The following is a 15070-nucleotide window of genomic DNA, read 5'->3' on the forward strand; positions in this document are numbered from 1 at the left end:
CATGCCCGGCCGTGGCGCCCTGCCCGGCCGCGGCACGGCGTGGCGTGCCTGGGGGTGACCGGCGGGGGAACGGGGTGGCCGAGCGCAAAAGAGGGTAGCTCTGACCTGCGGATAAACCTATTCTGTAGCGTAACGTATTAGGCTCCAGAATGATGTTGACCCGGTGTGCGCACTCTTCAGGAGTGCCCGAGCAGGCTACTTGTCCGCTTTAATGCGATTTAAGTGCTTTTCAAGTAGAGATGTTAAGTTCATTTTCACTCAACCGTTACAGCAGAAGTTCCATCAGTTACCCGGGGGTGGGCAGCTGTGCGAAGCCGGTGCCCTTTCCAGCAGGGCAGCTCACAGCTGGGACACGTTACTGCAATTTGGCGCATTTTGGGGACCCCTATCTTGGGGTTACATACAAGGGCTTTTCTTTGTCTCGAGGCCAGAATGATGCTGCTGCTCCCCTACATGTACTGCTCTCACCCCAGTACATCCTTCATATCTAACTGCAATATCCAGTGTAATCATTTGTAGCCTCACCTTTATGTTTTTGCCTACACCTTTCTGATTGTTTAAAAAGTTTTGGGAGAGAGTTTTGCAAAATCTTTAAAGCATTTTTCATATGAAATTTGGACTCTTTCCTGCTTCCTCCTTTCCCCCTCTCATATTTTACTGTCTGTCTTTGAATGTACATAATTTACATTGCATGCCACTTTTCATTCTGACAGCTATTCATGTTACAAGGAGAATGAAGATTGAAAGAAAGGACTGCAGTCCAGATTCAAAAGTTGTGCATTAAACTTCAGTTCCTAGTATCTCACAAAAGGAAACTTAACAAAAGAATAACAAAACATTATAAATTATCTTACCGGTTATAATTAATGCTAATGTTTGCTCTCCTGAAATAGACCGTTTTCCCTGTAATTGTCAGACCCAAAAATGTGGACAAGAGCTGAAAAGTGTCATTCAGCTCTGGTGTTCCTCTGCTGGTATCTCAGTGCCAGATACTGTCACACTTTTGTGATACAAGCTGTTATTCTCTATTTTTTTTTAATGTGGTATATATGGTATACACATCAATGACGTTATCCAGGTCAAACTTAAACCTGAGAAAGATACGCGAAGAGAAGGGCATTAGAGCAGTGCAGCCTAATGCAGAAAGAAACCAATTCCAACTATTCACATTTCTCAGTGACAGAACATCCTAGAAAAAAAGATGGAGCTTTTAAAAAAGCTTTTTAATAACAGGATAAAAACCCAAAATACCAAGAGTTGATGTTTTATCTCCTTAGGGAATACGTTACTAGTTAAACTGTCCTATCTATGGAAATGTTATGGAAAAAGTAATACTATCTCATACTACTGCATGATTCTTTGATATTGTTGGCTGTAATGAATACAGCAGAAGTCCCTGAACAGTAACAAAATCACTTCCTCCTGGATGGGATACGATGAAGTCTGTGTGAGCCTGCACTCCGTTTTTAGAACTGGTTGCTAAGATGAGCTAATCTTTACAAACACTAATGGCTAGGAATGATGTTACACTATACGCATACACTGTTTCAAAATAAAAAGTTTGCATTTTTGCCAAATTCTCCCTGCCTTTCTTCTTCTCTGTGTATGCTGTGGTTTTGGCTCTCTGAGCCCCGTACACAGTCTGTGGTCATTTTTTTTCTCTTTAAGTATCAGGTCAAATTCTGCTGGTCTGGAGTCAAGAACTACGCATGCACATATACTGTACCATAATCCAATCTATAGGTTTGGGTTTGATCTTAGTGTTTTGATTACATCATGATTCTCTGTGGTCTTGAACCTTATGGAATCATCAAAAAACCATGGAATCCTCTAATCCAGCCTCATGCCCTGATGTCATCCCTGATGTGATGTCAAACCTACAAATATGCAGTGCTGGAAATGCATCTAATTGAGCCAACTCCTTCTTGAATGGCTATCCCCCAAACTGGGCATTCAGCTGCAGATGAAGCCTTTACCAACGCTGTGTGAACTGCAAACATGATGTCATATGTGCTGTTCAGGGATCTCAGTGCAGTTTTCCTTTTTTTCTTTGCAACTAATGACTTGGTTGAACTCCATTCTACTCTGATCCTTCAGATTTATGGAGCCAATTGTTTCCTCATCCTGTTTTTATTTAACTGATTGTTCCTGAGTACATCACCCTTCACTTCTCTTTATTGGCCTGCATTCAATCATTCTAATTTTTTGTTATTGTTGTGATAATTTTGAATTCAAATCTTGTCCTCCAACATACTTGTTTCTACTTCCAATTTCAAGTGGTTGTCTCCAAATATAATAAGCAGACATTCTACACCACTTTGTTTAACCATTTACAGCATTATGAAATATTTATAAAACACAAACAAATAATGGTAGAATTTCATACCCATTTGGGACTTCTGTTATACTGACGTATGTTCAAGTCTAGTCTACATCATTTAGCAAAAAACTGCTAGCTTATTTTCTGTCGGTAGAAATTATTGTAAAAGTTACATAGAATTAGGCCCAGCTGCTTAATTTATCACTGTTCTCTCACCTGAATTGTTCTTCAGACCACAAACCTCACACTAAATTATGCCCAATTCATAAATTCAAAGCACCAAATGGACCATATAGATGAACTAAAAGAGCACTTTATCTTTTAACTCAAAACAGATGAGTAGAAAACAGTTAGCACAGACTAACATCACACTCTTCATATTGCATGTCCCTTTCTCCATGCTTTTAGTCAAGTACCTAGATCCACCCCGTATTTACAAAAAAAAAAATCATTAAAAGTTGTTAACCGCAGCTTTGGGGCCTATTCTGAATAAGTGGTAGCATCCGCAACAGCCAGTGATGGTGGCCGCACATGCTCTTCCATCTCTGCCTTAGGCTGTGTCCCTACAAGACAGCAAATCTGACTTTATACAAACACTATACAAACTCACTGTAATAGGTCAAATTTTGTTTTAAAATCTCCTAGAAGGAACTTAGTAGCAGCAGAGTTTTTATTAGGCCAGTACTGCTTGTCCTTAGTAACTGAACATACAGCCGAAATAGAGCCTTCATAGACACAACGCCATATGCTCTGGATAATTTGACAGACGTGCTGCGATTTCACACTTCATCTAGATCAAATTTCATTGCCATTTGGTCCAGTATTGTACGTGTCCTTTGTAATGGACACGGAGCCTTGATATTGCATGTTGCTCACAGCAGGAGAGCTGCTGCCTCTGGACCAACTGATCAGAGCCTCCTTACTAACCTGGAGGAGACTATTGAAAGGAATTTTGAAAGAGATTATTTAATGTCTTTGTTTTTGCATAGCATCGTATTTCATTCTACTTTGTCAGCAAGAATAAGTAACCTGCACACAAATGTTTAAAAAATTAGAAAAATATTTCTAATTCCCCTACATGGAATAAACTCATTTAGTTTCTTAAATGTTCTGAGCAAAGCATTGTTCTGGCTTCTTCAAGCAGCGTCCAACATTGCCAAAAAAGCAGCAGTATTGGAGTAGAGCTAGAGAAGCTTTTTTAACCAAACTGTTTTGCTGAAAAACATGGACGGGTCAAGAGAGCATTTTAAGAACTTGCACTGAATTTGTTAAGTTGATGGGAGTGAAAATTATTCCCGCTTTTAAAAATTCCTCTGATTCAATATGTTTTGTTCTAGAAATGTCACAAACTACAAAAAATATAGAATGTATTCTTAATTCAAGACATCCTATTTACAGCTATTTAGACTTGACTTAGGAAGCATTTCTTTACCCAGAGGGGTGGTCAAACCCTGGAAGAGGCTTCCCAGAGAGGTGGTCACTGCCCCGAGCCTGGCACTGTTCAGGCGGCATTTGTACAAGGCCTTTAACAACCTGCTTTAACTTTTGGTCAGCCCTGAAGTGGTCAGGCAGTTGGACCAGGTGATCCTTGTAGGTCCCTGCCAACAGAAATAGTCTAGTCCTGTTCTATTCTATTCTCATCTAGTCTAGTCTAGTCTATATTCTATCCTATCCTATCCTATCCTACAAATCCATTGTGTTAATTTCTATACCAAAAGGTAAGATTTCGCCTTTTTATGTGGGGTGGGAAAAAGAGCAAGCTGGTTTACATTTTTTCTTTTACCTACTGCAGAAACTTACTAGCCACTGTCCATATACTCCAAGGCAAACTATATATAGCAGTGGAACTCTGAACTGAGAATTTGCCCCACGGTTCCCAGACAATCTGGGCATTTTAACTCCCATGAGGACACAGACGGTTGTACTGCACCATCCCAGCTCACATGAGCCCACCTGCCATTACGAGTTCCACTAAAGTCATTGGGACTATTCACACAGAATAGACAATGCACTACTATTAAATGTAAATAAGGCTGGCACAATATGACCCTAACTCACCTTCATTACTGTAGGATATTGTGTATTTTTTCTGGAATTATGACTTCTGTTTTGCTATCTCTCATAATGAAGATTTAGATGATAGACGTGATTTCAGAGACACTACCTCACACGCTATAGTCATCCACATAACTTGCCAATGGTTAAATCCATATTTTAACAAAGACATTAACACAGTCTTTCTTTTGTCAAATTCCGTCAATCATGGCAATTAATTGACAATCCTCCTTCTAAATCAGTAAAAAAAAAAATTAGCCAAAACAGTCTCTCCAGCCCCCAAGGCCCACTTCACTTGGAGATCAAGCATTACTGGCTTCCCACCAGGTTCAGAGAATGTGTTAAAATACAACTGGCTTTTTAACTGAAATGTCTGTGTATATGCCTCAAAAAATAAAATGTGAAGAGAGGATGGAGAGCAACTTTATGTTGTATTGCATCTAGCCCTGTATCTACCCCTTCTCATTTTAACACTGCCCCTTTAGTGAGTCAGGAGCAAATCTCTGGAAACTATATGAACTTCAATTGTATTATTTGTTCTATTGCTGAGCTGAATTTGATCCACCCCCCTCAAGGGCAGAACAAATCTAATTACATGACATCTGCTGGCTTGATTATTCTAAATCACAGTGTTAAAGAAGTGCAAATTTGTTATGCTTTGAATAACAAAGAAACATATTCCATACACCTCAGTGTTCACTGATTAATAGACTTAACTCTAAGCACTGAGATCAGAAAATATTATACAGCACTTTCCTGCTTTCCCCATGTTTCTCACACAAGATATTAAAATTATATTGCCAGTTTTATCTCACAGTCAGGAATTGTGTTCTATCATGCTTGCAAAACAATCCCATACGTTTTTATGTTTAAATATGGTATTTGTGGATATTTTATGTGATTATATAGTACTCCTACTTTGTCTCAGAGCTGTTTTGTTTGTACTAAATAGCAATAAAGGTGACTAGATAATGATACCATGCAGAATATTACAGTATATAGTAGCTTTGTATACTGAAAACCTTGTCTGTCTAAAGTCTTTGTATTCCAGAAAACCCCTCCTTATCTATTACCTCATATACTCAGTACTTTTCCATTTTAAATTTGTTTTCAATATTATTTAATGTTTTCCTGGATAACTCCATAGAAAATTAGATGGAGTATCTTGCATCAGCATGGTATTTGCACAGAATATTTAAAAACATACCCCTGAATTTCTTGTTTCTCTTTTTTTCCCAGCCTTCCATTTACTTACAGATTTTCCAGAGCATTTACAGTGTTACCAGTTAACTGTGGCTTCTATGAATACTCCATTTTCAATATCTACATCTTAATGCTTTCTTGTTTAAGTTTATAGCATAAACAGCTCCTAAATCTGCCACTTATTTGTACGTTCATGCCAGTTCACAATTCATTGTATTTTCTGTGTGCCTGTGCAGTAAATCAGATCAGGAAAAAGATCTGGCTGATCTTTTAACCCAGTTCAAATTATTTTGCAGCAAATGTGCAACCACAGCTTCAGAAGCACCAGAAGTACAGGCAGAAGGCAGTAAAAAAATATGAAAAATGTTACTCCAGAAGATGGCTTGTAGTTAAATCTTAGAGAAAGAAGTTATTCTGCTGCTTTTTACTTTTCCTGGGTTCTAGGAAATTCAGAAGCTTCAGGAAGGAAAAGCTAGGCATACAGAAAAAAAAGCATACAGACTACTTATGATCCAAATTTTAAGTCCATCTATCTACAGCTCCAAGCAGAAGTTACTTATTTGACTTCTAAGAGCCAAACAAACGTTCTGTTGAAACTAACAGCAAAACTCTGAGACCTGTTTCCAAAATAGGTTAATAATCATAATAAAAAAACAATGAGAGGTTTTGAGATTTTACAATTAATAAACTTAGCAGTACTTCTAGTTAATATTAACTAGGTGTTTGGTCTAGCAGGATTTAGTTACACACTATTAGAATGGATTGTGTAAAACAACAATGTTTAGAAGTCTAAAGTACAAGAAGTAGTGTGTACTGTAATATACAAAAATAAATGGCATGCTAAGCAGATCAATATAAAACCAGAACAAGTCACTATATATATTTTGTAGTTACATCCATAGCAAAAATCCATGGCTTTTCATAATCCAATGGCTTTACTTTTAATTTTTACTTATCAGCCTAGATGACTAAATATGAAAATAGTAAGTTGGAATGTGTAATTCCACATCACCTTTAGATTATAAAAAAAGAGCAATGGGGAAATCATAATGATGGCACAAGAGGGATCAGAAGAGATAAGAAAGGGACATCAGCCACAAGTCAAGAAAGAATAAGGGATGATTAAGCCAACAATGAAGATTATAAGAAAGCAGTTTGTTTTGCCAATAGAACAGTGGATCTTGCCTCCCTTACCCCCTTTCTTCATCCGTCGCCCTTACTCCCTGCCCTTCCCACAGCTCCTGACAGACATTTTCCACATTCTGTGGTAATGAAGGTGGTCTAAGTGCAATGTCTGTCACAGCTCTGCACAATGCCAGTGTTGTTCTAACTACAGGAGTCATAGTTCAACAGTGCAAAGTCAACTCTGATCCCATCATGTACAGAATCTCCTCTCAATGATAGAGAGTATCCTCACCTTATTTATTTTAAAGAATATGTAGCTGCATTTTAACATTTCAACTAAAATGTCAAAAGGAGGCACAAAGAGCAAGTACATCTTTGTGCATCACTTTATATTAATCAATGTGTAACGGTTGCTCCAGCTCTGTATATATTTGTGAAAGCAAGCTAGGAACTACTGAGATTTATATTTTTTAAATGGTAACAATACGGGCAAACTAATGCTTGTATTCATAATGCACAACATCTATTCATTAATATGAGACAACTCAGTGATTTTGACAAAATTAGTAACCAATACAGCCAACAGGACATGGTTTATAAACACTCAACAATATATTCCCCTCCTCAGCAGCTTAACTTTTCAACTAATTGAAATTGCAAGAAAAACAAAAAATATTTTAAAATTAGTCCTAATGCTTCCAATACAACCACAAAAGAGAACATATAAAGATCATGCGTTATGAACATGTGCTGATAACTAGGTCCAAGAGATCTTACCCTACTGAGGTAAGCATTAATATTTCTTAAAGCTCTTCTTGGTAGCACAGCATTCAGTTCCTTCAGGTAATTATATATCCCAGCCTCCTTAAATCAGAATAAACTGGTTTTTTAGCTTTCCCTTCATTAAGTATGTGTGCTCCTTTGAAACAATAATGGTATTCTTATCCAAAACTATTACTAATGATAAGAGAATACAGCTTTCGTGATTACTTTCTCAAAAAAACCCCAACCAACCAACCAAACTTGAAATTTTACTTGTATTATCCAGCTAATTCAAGTTGTCACATATGTTTTTTTGAAGAAGGATAAAAATAGGTAGGCCTAAATGTTGACCAAACACCTATTTCAGTGGGAAGTCAAGAGTATGCAACACCTAGCAGAAGGGACATACAAGTATCTCCACAATAGTTCAGGTCTCTCTTTTTGTTCTTGATAGAGAATTGTGACTGAAAATGAGATGTGGCAAAATCCTGCTTGCTTTTTGTTCTAGCTTTGTGAGACACTGATTTCAAGTTCATACACAATAAACTTCTCAAGTAGTATACAATGGTGAAATCTTTTAAAAAGTCTATTTGTGAACCAATTACAAACAGGAGATGTAAAACAGACTTTTGGAAATATGTGAAATTCTTTACATTGCCAATTAGTCTAGCACTTGGAGACAAAGACCAAAATTAAAGAACACTAAGTGACAGGGGAATTATATTTGATTCTTCTGTGCCTCTGAGAAAATGTGTATTGAAACATGTTAATGTGTAATTTTTGAAAAATACAGCAGTATTTTTTATCTTAATTGGACGTTTTAAAGTCTTGGAAGTCTTAATAGTCATATCCATTGAGTTATACTTTGAGTGCACTGCAGAAGGATAAAGAGAAATTACAGATGTATAAACCAGATTTTTTTGTTTAAAATGGGTTCCCTCCAAAATATTTTGTTAAATAAATAAAACATATAGAAGGTACATGTCTTGCTTTCCATTTCAATTTGTAGACCAAATGCCCTCATGGTAAGGTTTGTGCTAATCTAAAGCGCTTGCCGCTTTTCAAGATCAAAAACATTTAAAAATTCAAAGTTTATAATATGTTAAATATGGCTTCATGGAGAAAACTATTCCTGCTCCAACAAGTACTTATCTTTTTATTTTTCATCTTTTTTAGCTTATTTTACATGCTCTAATAAGCTATAGTTATATTTTAATAATTGTGTAATATGTGCTTGCATTATGCATAACTGTAAAAATACAGCCGTAACTCACTTTATCCTTTCTCGTTCCTGGTAACATTATGTTAATGAAGATAAATCAAATACTTGACGGGTCATTGAATGTATGTAGCTCAGCACTAAAGTAATTCCTGCATCCCACCAAAACTCTGGAGCAAAAAGTCTTAGGAAATATTAGAAATGCCTCATTCCATTGCTGCTAATGGGAAGGTGACACTTGAGTTAGATGGAAGATGTCCCGGTTTGCGGTAAGACAGAACCAATTTTCTTTTCAGTAATTTTACTTTTCAGTTAAGTCTCTTCTAACACAAACCAACCCTGCTTGACTTATCTTTCTGTAGTTTGCGATTTTCATTGCACTTACACTTCACAACAATGAAATGCAAAATTCTGAAATAGATATTATTAAGAAATGTTTCCAGAAGATTAACTCGGAACAAAGAGAAGACACCTGCTACCATTCCAGACATTAATTGGAAAAGGACTACCTGGATTATTTGTGAGAGAACTTATTTAAACAACTGCACTTATAAAGCATTGTTCACCCCAGGGAACCTTCTACACCATGAATGTCAGAAGAAATTGTAGAAGGTCATATATCTCAGCTCTACGAACCAGTTGTTCTCATTGACAGTGGATGTTTTGAATAAATAAGGCTTCATCCTGCTCTGTGGCAGGCTTACCTAATGTTGACTGATTTGTAAAGGCCACTTTCTACATGAAAAAGAGTCCAAAAAGACATTATTTTTTTTCATCTTTTCTCTCTTAGATCTAAACCAAAATGTTAAATGTTTAGTACAAGGGTGTGGCCTTCCTATTGATTATTTTTCTTTTGCTTTGTGGGTTGTTTCTCCAGCAGGAGCACAGTATGAATCACATACAAAGCTTCCCTTAAAGGACGGACTCGATGAATCAAGTACCAAAACCCACCTATACCCAAAGCAGTCAGGTTTGGAACTGAAGTTCCATTTCTTAGCAAACCTTTGTTAAGACTGTTTGCTAACAAATACCATTTTCCATTTCATTTCTTCAAAATATCCTCTTTGGCATATTCCTGCCTCTTTAAATATGCTTATTTATAGAATGGCTACACAAACTCACCTTTCACCTAGTTAACAGACTGCAACATATGCGATGCCACATTTACTTCTTATTCTAAGCATCAGGAAATAAAGCGGTACCTCTGCCATATTTTCACAGGCATGCTGGGGCACTCCTACTCTCACACTTGAGTCTCACTCCCCACTCAGCCACGCGGCATTGCACACTTGGGATATGCTAAACAGTCCTTCTGGGAGAGGAACATAGGAGTGCTTAGAGGCTGCTCATGGAAACAATATCATATGCAGCCTCCAGACACCATCACACTGCAACAGCGTGAAGAAGACTGTACATTGTACTAGTTGTATGTCCCCAGGTGTTGCTGAATAGTAGCAACAGCCTGAACAAATCATGTCTCCAGTCCTCCAAAGTTTTACACAGGCTACTGATGTAACCCTACTTTACACATGGAGACATCACAGTACACAGATGTGTACGTACTAAGAATGAAGATACATATTTACGGAATTAGAGCCTTTACTGAATGCAGGGCTTTTTCTGCTTTTAAAAACATAGTTTTCAAAAAAAAAAATCTCCACACATCATTGTTATTATTAAAAAATTCCTTTTTGTCTGTGCAAAACTGTGATAGTTTTCAAATGATGTATAGTTACTTTGGATATGTCAAAACTATCTCAGTTGAAATAGCATTTTTTTTCCCACTCACTGTATTAAACAAGAAGTGTTCACCAGTTTTGCATGATTCAGTTTCCCTTTCAGTTCTAAACGCAATTACTTCATCATGTCTGTATAACCCAGTGTTAGGCACATATGCACCTATGTATTGAATGGTTCCAGGAAATCAAGTTTCTTATTGCCTTGTTCCAGGAAATTGGGTTTCTTATTGCCTTATAATATGAACTCAGCTTGTTGTACAAGAAAGTACTTAACACTTTAAAAAAGGTTTTTGTATGATCTCATTACTGTGCGGACTGTGTTATGTGGTAATGGAAACCTCATCAATTACAAGCTGTTCAGTTACATCCTGTATAATGCAGGGTCACCCTATGGAGCTTATATATAATCACAGACAAAAGGCCTATTCTCTTCCATATAAGCACGAACGCAAATTAATTTTGAGTCAGACTTGGCAGGATTTCAAATTTCTGCTGCCCATGTTTGTTAAAAAGAATGAGACTGATGAATAAAATTATTTTATAAGAGCGCTGACTTATGTCCTAAAAATGTTGACTCATAACAGCACCCATTCTCTGGCCCATTTTGCACATGGAAATCTCCTTTGTGTGCAGCCTTGCTTCCTCTTCTTCTAGTCCTGATTTCAGCCCCTGTCTGGTGCTGTTTGATCTCACTCAGTGCCCACTAGGTTATGTGCATAAGTTTTTCCATTTATCCCGGTGGTTGATTTATTGGCCCCAGCATACTTGACTATGTGAAGAAATAATAGTAAGAAACTATTCGGTGGATAGTCTGAAAATCATTTTAGTGCAACGTGTTGTGCCTGGCTGTTTGGCTACATTCTCTCTGCTTTGTACTTGTACTTATTTCCTGGGGGAATTTCTCATATATCACATTGCCTGAAGTCAACCCTTGCTCTGATCTGCCACATCTACATTGCTGGTCAGGAAGGAATGCAGGAGAAAATTCCCTGGTTTAGGGCTATGAGTGGCAATAAGATGGGACTGATTCAGACCTTCACTTGTCAATAGTATTTTAACTGAATTCCACCAACAGCTGGAAGCGCTCAGCTTTTCTAAAATCTATGCTGACATCATACTGTATGAGCTACTCAAAAATAAAGGTACACAGCTTTACTGCACACAGGAAGAGGCTAATCAGTGAATTTTGCTATTGATTTAAATGGGAGCAGAATTAGACTGATTCTCCAGCTGAATTTTAAATGCTTGGTATTGAATGTTTTGGCAATACAGGACTACTATTTTAGCATGTATAACCTACACATCAGATACTTTCACCTATTCGCAAGAACTATTTATTAAAAATTAGTCCTATGATACCTCACACAATTCATGCAAAAGCAGAGTCAGCGACAGGGAAGAACTATCAAGTGCTTTTAGAAAGCTATTAAGATAAAGGAAGCTCGTGTTTAAGTTTCCTCTTAAGCCTTGCATATATGAATAACCCATGTTGCTGCTGTATTACGTATTTCTAATACTTCCATTTCTCAGGTAACCTGAGGAATCTATGCACACAAATACAGCGGCGGGGGGGCAGGGTTGGAGTGGTCAGATTGGTTCATACCTGTGAATTATTTATCATTCTTCATTTCATCAACAATTTGGTATTGGGGCTGTCAAATATCAGAGGAGAAAAAAGCAGCCAACCCTGTGGAATTGTACAGAAATTAAAACCTATTCTAGCAGATGATTTCCTACAACTGTTCTCATGGAAGTTGTCAGGTACGCAGCACAGATTTGCTAACTTTGGTCACGAGCGCTGTTCCATCGGCTTCCATGGGACTGCTGTCAATAGGTACTACCTCTGTGCATAGGAGGTACAAACTAAATACTAACATTGAGTATTGAAAATGTTTTGCAGAAGGGAGAATTGCTATGTAGTTCAGCTGGAGCCAGTTCACTCACTGCAATGTCATCTTAATGGATTATTTTCTCTACCAATCCAAAAGGATCAAAACAATCCTTTCTTTTGACATACAAATGCAGGCCTTGTTAAACACAGATTACTAACTTTAAATCCTGCAGTGCTGCTGCAGGAGTATAACTAACAGTTTCCAAAGATCTATTGTATTCTCAACATTTTGTGACAATTGTTTTCTTAAAAGTTGGACACTGTAATTTCAGAATCAAAATTGTACCTAATGCCTAGATCCATTGAGACCTTTTGAGGTTTCTGAAGATCTACTTGTTTATTTTCCTAATTGAAAAAACATATTTTTTTCCTTCTTTTTCATTACTAATTCCATTTGTGAATGAGTTTTCATGAGTTTTGTACACTAGAGACAAAACTTTTAAGGCTACCAAATGCACTGAGAACATCTCATAGTTGGCATCTTTTTAAAGCTGTATCAGCTATATCAGAGTAATAAGTCTTTGTTTCTTGTTTATAAACATGTGAAGGTAAAGTCCACCCTTAAGGCACAGTGCAGTTTCATTTTAGGCACACCTGTAATTCTTACTGTTATTTTAAGTGTGATGTCCAAAAGAATCAAGATTCTCAAAATTGCACTGTCTGTCCATATAACTGTTGCTTTGTCTTTGCTCTTCCCATAACTTTTGCTGATTGTAAGAAATCTGACAGACGTAGAAGTCACACAGATAATGAACTTCCTACAAGCATAATAAAAGTAGTCAAGCAGATGAGAGTGATTTTATACACAGCACCTGTAAGTGCCACAGCCAAAGGAAAAACCTGCAACATGAGCTCCCACAGTTCAAATACAAGAGAAACCATGCGGGGGAGACACTCGTAAATGCTCTAGCCAAGACAGACGCTGCAACCAAAGTGCAAAGTATACATCCTTGAAAAACAAATTGCATCAGTTCCAGTATTTCTTAGAAAAGGTCCCCTGCTCCTTACAGTGAAACTATTATCAACGTCTTGAATGGAAGCCAGACCAAGTCCATAATTTGTAAATTCTAACAAAAGCATTATTTCCTGTAGCATTAACAGACCTCACATCATAGTGAAAGCTAATTTACAGTTATTAAAACAAACTAAGGCTCCTTCTCCTTCTTTGATTACAGCAAAAATAATAATCATAATAACAATTAAAATGTTCAAGAGTGAATCTGTACATGTGGATCATTTGATTAAACCTGAACTCTGTCTTGGGGAGGGAATCATTATGATGATTGCTTTTTTCCTGATGCTTCCTCTATAATTCCAGTTACTTCCAAACCTTTTTGCCTGTGTAGCCCCCCTCTTTTCCCCCACCTCCTGCTTAGTACTAGTTGCAACCGCAAGTACAAACACCTCTACCCTACATAGGCAAAGAAAGTTCACTGCATGTAAGATTTCTGCTGGCCCACACACCTAGGGGAGACAAATGAAATCAGAATACATGAACAAGTACCAGGCTCAAAGCTTTGCCTGAAGTGTTTTGCAAGATTCATCATACTCATCTGTTCTCTTCCTCCTGTGCTGATCAGCAGAACCCTTCCTCTTCCAGGCTACAGCAGGGAAAAAGAGCTTAGGTCAGGGAAAGTGAAATATTGCTGTTATTGTGATGCCAAGAAGTGTTTAGTAGGCAATGAAGGAAGCCTTAACCAGCTAGGCTGAGCATGCTTTTGAACGATCCTTCTGAAGAATAAAAGCAACCAACTTGTCGTGACAGCAACAAACCTTCAGACAATTTTAAACTGGCCATAATGAGTTGCTTTCAGGCTAATGTCTTGTATATATTCCAATATTTTGAAAACATACTGAACTCTTGCCTGTCCTGACAGTTTCTAAACTAATGCATGCACATATCCCCAGAAGAAACCTCCAAAAGAAAGAACAATCTGTGTGCTTATATCCACAAAGAAGTGCAGCAGACACATGTGATGGCATAGTTATCATGTTGCTGTAGAAACCCCAGCCAACTATTCTTCAACTTTGTGATTAAGATACTAACTGTAATGTTGCAATAATCAAACAATCAGAGATGAGCAGAACTAAAATGAATACAGGTGATACCAAACACTGTAGGACCTGCTTTTCTTTAGCGTTGGAGCTCTTTTGTTCTTATAAACAAAAGCTTAAATTGGTAAAATTGCATTTTGCACCTTTTGAACAGTTCGGAGCTGCTAAAGGAAGGCCACTGTGTATTGGAGATACCTGGGATCCTGCATGGAAAACAGAAAGCACACTCTCTCTTACTCTTTTAGATTCTAGTCACAATGCAAGATTGTGGAAATACTGATGCCTCATCCAGAAACCAGATTAACACTTCTCAGCCAAAAAATCAGAGAGGAAAAAAGATCTTATGGAGAGGTGAATCTACAGACTTGCACTACAGACAAATTGCCAAATACAGGGGGTATGTTCTATTAGACAGAGTTGGACTTCACCAAATATGAACAGCATAGATTAAAACCAGCGGTAAATTAAAAAAACCCAATAACTAACCCAAGCTAACAACTGAACAACATGAGACAAAGAGGCAAAACTAACTGACAGCCATCCTGGTAGAAAAAGGAAACCATAAATGATCAGGTCATGCAGAACTCCGCCGCGGTTTGGAATAAGCAGATTACTATTCAGAGCACATGGGGCTGGGATAAAGCTAAACCCTCGAAGACATTTCTCTTCACGGCATTTGTTTCCAGGCCCTTTGTTTCCCG

General features: G+C 37.6%; 1 protein-coding gene across 1 annotated transcript in view; it reads right to left on the reverse strand.

The window, feature by feature from the left end:
* Positions 1-374, reverse strand: part of METTL14 (methyltransferase like 14) — a 22438-nt gene extending 22064 nt beyond the window's left edge. The window contains exon 1 of the mRNA XM_009887902.1: positions 291-374. Within this exon, the coding sequence (XP_009886204.1) occupies positions 291-374 (84 nt within the window). The remainder of the gene's footprint in view (positions 1-290) is intronic.
* Positions 375-15070: the final 14696 nt, after the last annotated feature.

This window comes from Charadrius vociferus, unplaced genomic scaffold (genome assembly GCF_000708025.1).
Source record: "Charadrius vociferus isolate BGI_N301 unplaced genomic scaffold, ASM70802v2 scaffold806, whole genome shotgun sequence".
NCBI classification, from domain to species: Eukaryota; Metazoa; Chordata; class Aves; order Charadriiformes; family Charadriidae; genus Charadrius; species Charadrius vociferus.